The sequence below is a fragment of the Antrostomus carolinensis genome, unplaced genomic scaffold, assembly GCF_000700745.2.
Source record: "Antrostomus carolinensis isolate BGI_N321 unplaced genomic scaffold, ASM70074v2 scaffold18655, whole genome shotgun sequence".
Taxonomy (NCBI): Eukaryota; Metazoa; Chordata; class Aves; order Caprimulgiformes; family Caprimulgidae; genus Antrostomus; species Antrostomus carolinensis.
In genome coordinates, this window is record NW_010317258.1 from 1 (window position 1) to 2278 (window position 2278).

Sequence of the window (2278 nt, forward strand, 5' to 3'; positions counted from 1 at the left end):
ACAGTGAATCTGGAACCTACAACCAACCATGTTTCCTTACAGGTCAGTACTCACCCTCAGAAATATTGAGCGTAACCTCCACCATTCGGAAAAGATTCGTGAGTTCATAAAGCAGACAGCCACCCTTCCCCATGACTGGAATACGTGCTGTGGGCTGAATGCTCCCTGGATGTCCTTGTACCTACATGAGGACATGAGGAGCAGAAGGGTTTTGGACCCAAGGTTACTCGTGCAGAGGTGACTCACAAATTGGGTGGGGTCCTGTTCTCTTGCTCTGGTTCCCCCAGGGACCGCGTGCTCACAGGTGCTCAGCCCATAGGGTCTGGGAGTCAAGGAGCAGGTTGGGGTGGGAGCAGCGAGGCCAGAGCAAGAGCAATGCCTGGCAGTGGGGGATGTCTCCAGCAGTGCCCAGCTGAGTGCTGAGCTGGGGAAGCTGCTCCTGGAGCCCCTGGATCAGCCCTGTGGGAAGCGGTTGTGAAGAGCATCCCCGTTTGTGGGAGCTCAGGGGAACCTCCCCTCGGTCTCTGCTGGGAGCAGACAGAGCATGAAGGGCAAGACCTGAGCTTTGGTTCCACAGGCCTTTTGGGCAACCACCACCGTGTCTGCCAGGGAGAGACAGACAGGGAGACATGGGTGTCAGCTGTGCGGTGTCATTGCTGGGTGCTGGCCCCACCTTGGTGGTGCAGCACAGGATGGGAGGGAGAACAAGCAGGGGAAGAGGGGCTGAAATCTGCCAAAGCCACACTGGGCTGCCAGTAGGTACTCACTCTTGGACACGGAGAGCCTGACCTCCATTATCTGGATGACATTAGAGTAGCTGTAGAGTGCACACCAGTACGTGCCACTGTCCTGGGTCTGCAGCTTCTCCATGGTGATGGTAAAAATCCTGTTCTGGGTGTCATCCTGGATCAAGGCTCTGTCTTCCAGGGCTTTGCTGCTACGCCATGTTGAAGTCTGATCTGTCCTCACCAAGGTTTTACAACTAGTCTTATCTCTTCGGCACCAGCCTTTTATATCTGTCCTAGCCACCAAGGCGCTGTATTTGCACTGCACGGAGAGTCTCTCCAACTCTCTCTTGTGCAGCTCTGCAAAACAGAAAATGTGGTCACTGACCCAGGAGTGGTGGGCACAGGGGCATCCACCCCCCAGCCTGATCCAGACACCTGGGCCCATCTCTGCTCTGGGCAACTCCCTCACGAATGGCCCGTCAGTCAGGGCAGGGGTGAGGTGGGACAGGACAAGAGGGAGCCGAGATCCCGTGGGGCCAGGAGGGTCTGTGGGCTCCTTCAGACCATGGCTGTGTGAGGGGGAAGGTGGGGAAGGAGTGTGGGGGTCAGGGGAAGCTGCTGAGCTGTGTGGGTGAGAGGGGATGGAGTGGGGGAAGGAATGATGTTGCTTTCTGACAAGACTTGAGTTTGTGTGGGAAAAGAGGTACTCACCCTTGAAAACAGTCAGTGAGATCACCTTTAGTGGAAGATAGACGCTGTAGGAACCGTAACCACAGGCGTATGTGTCCGAGTCCTCTATCTGGAGGTTAGTCATGGTGATGGTCATAGTCCTATTCGTGGGGTCATCCTCTATTGTAATTTTCCCCTTTGTGGCCTTGTTTCTCTGTGGGTATTGTGTTTGGTAGGCTGTCTCCACTAAGGGATCACATTTTCCATCTCTCACTCGGCACCAGACTTTCCATTCCTGGTCAGCATGTGCTGTGTAAGGACACTGGATGGAGAGAGTGCTTCCTTCTGGTAGGCTCTCCTCCTCCTCCTTGGCTGTTTGGGCATGGAGACCTGTAAATATCAGATGTGGTGAGGGAGAGGGGAGCTGATGCAGGGCTGCTCACAACCTCCTGACACACGCAGGGAAACTCTGCCTCTGATCTTCCTCCAGGAGCACTTGTGGCTGGATGAGCTCTGAAAACCACCTTGTGTTCCTCTGCTAAATTCACGTGGTGCTTGGAAATGGGAAGGTTGATTTCTGGTGGGCAGTGTTGAGATTTGAGCGGGGACCACAGCTGTTATTTAAACCCCAGTATCTTTGATTTAAACCCCACAGACATGTGAGTGCTAAAATTGTTGGAGCTTGAACTCCAATGGAGCATTTGAAGCTGCCCCAGGAGCCCACCCCATTGTTCCTGCCTCTCGCCAGAGGTGAAGTGGAGACGAACCCTTCCCCCTACAAGGGATGGAAGTGTTGGGGCTCAGCTGCCCTCAGGAGCCAGGTGGCCATTTGTATGGGGATGTAGGGATGGGAGAGAGGAAGGAGCAAGGTCAGTGTGTGT

The 2278-nt window shown here is 54.6% G+C and overlaps 1 protein-coding gene across 1 annotated transcript; it reads right to left on the reverse strand.

Moving 5' to 3' along the window:
* Positions 1 to 767: 767 nt before the first annotated feature.
* On the reverse strand, positions 768 to 1787 carry LOC104525384 (polymeric immunoglobulin receptor-like; the record flags this gene model as incomplete). The annotated part of the gene is made up of 2 exons (XM_029085094.1): positions 768 to 1085; positions 1440 to 1787. Coding segments are annotated over 2 exons (666 nt in total), but the record flags the coding sequence as incomplete, so codon positions are not given.
* Positions 1788 to 2278: the final 491 nt, after the last annotated feature.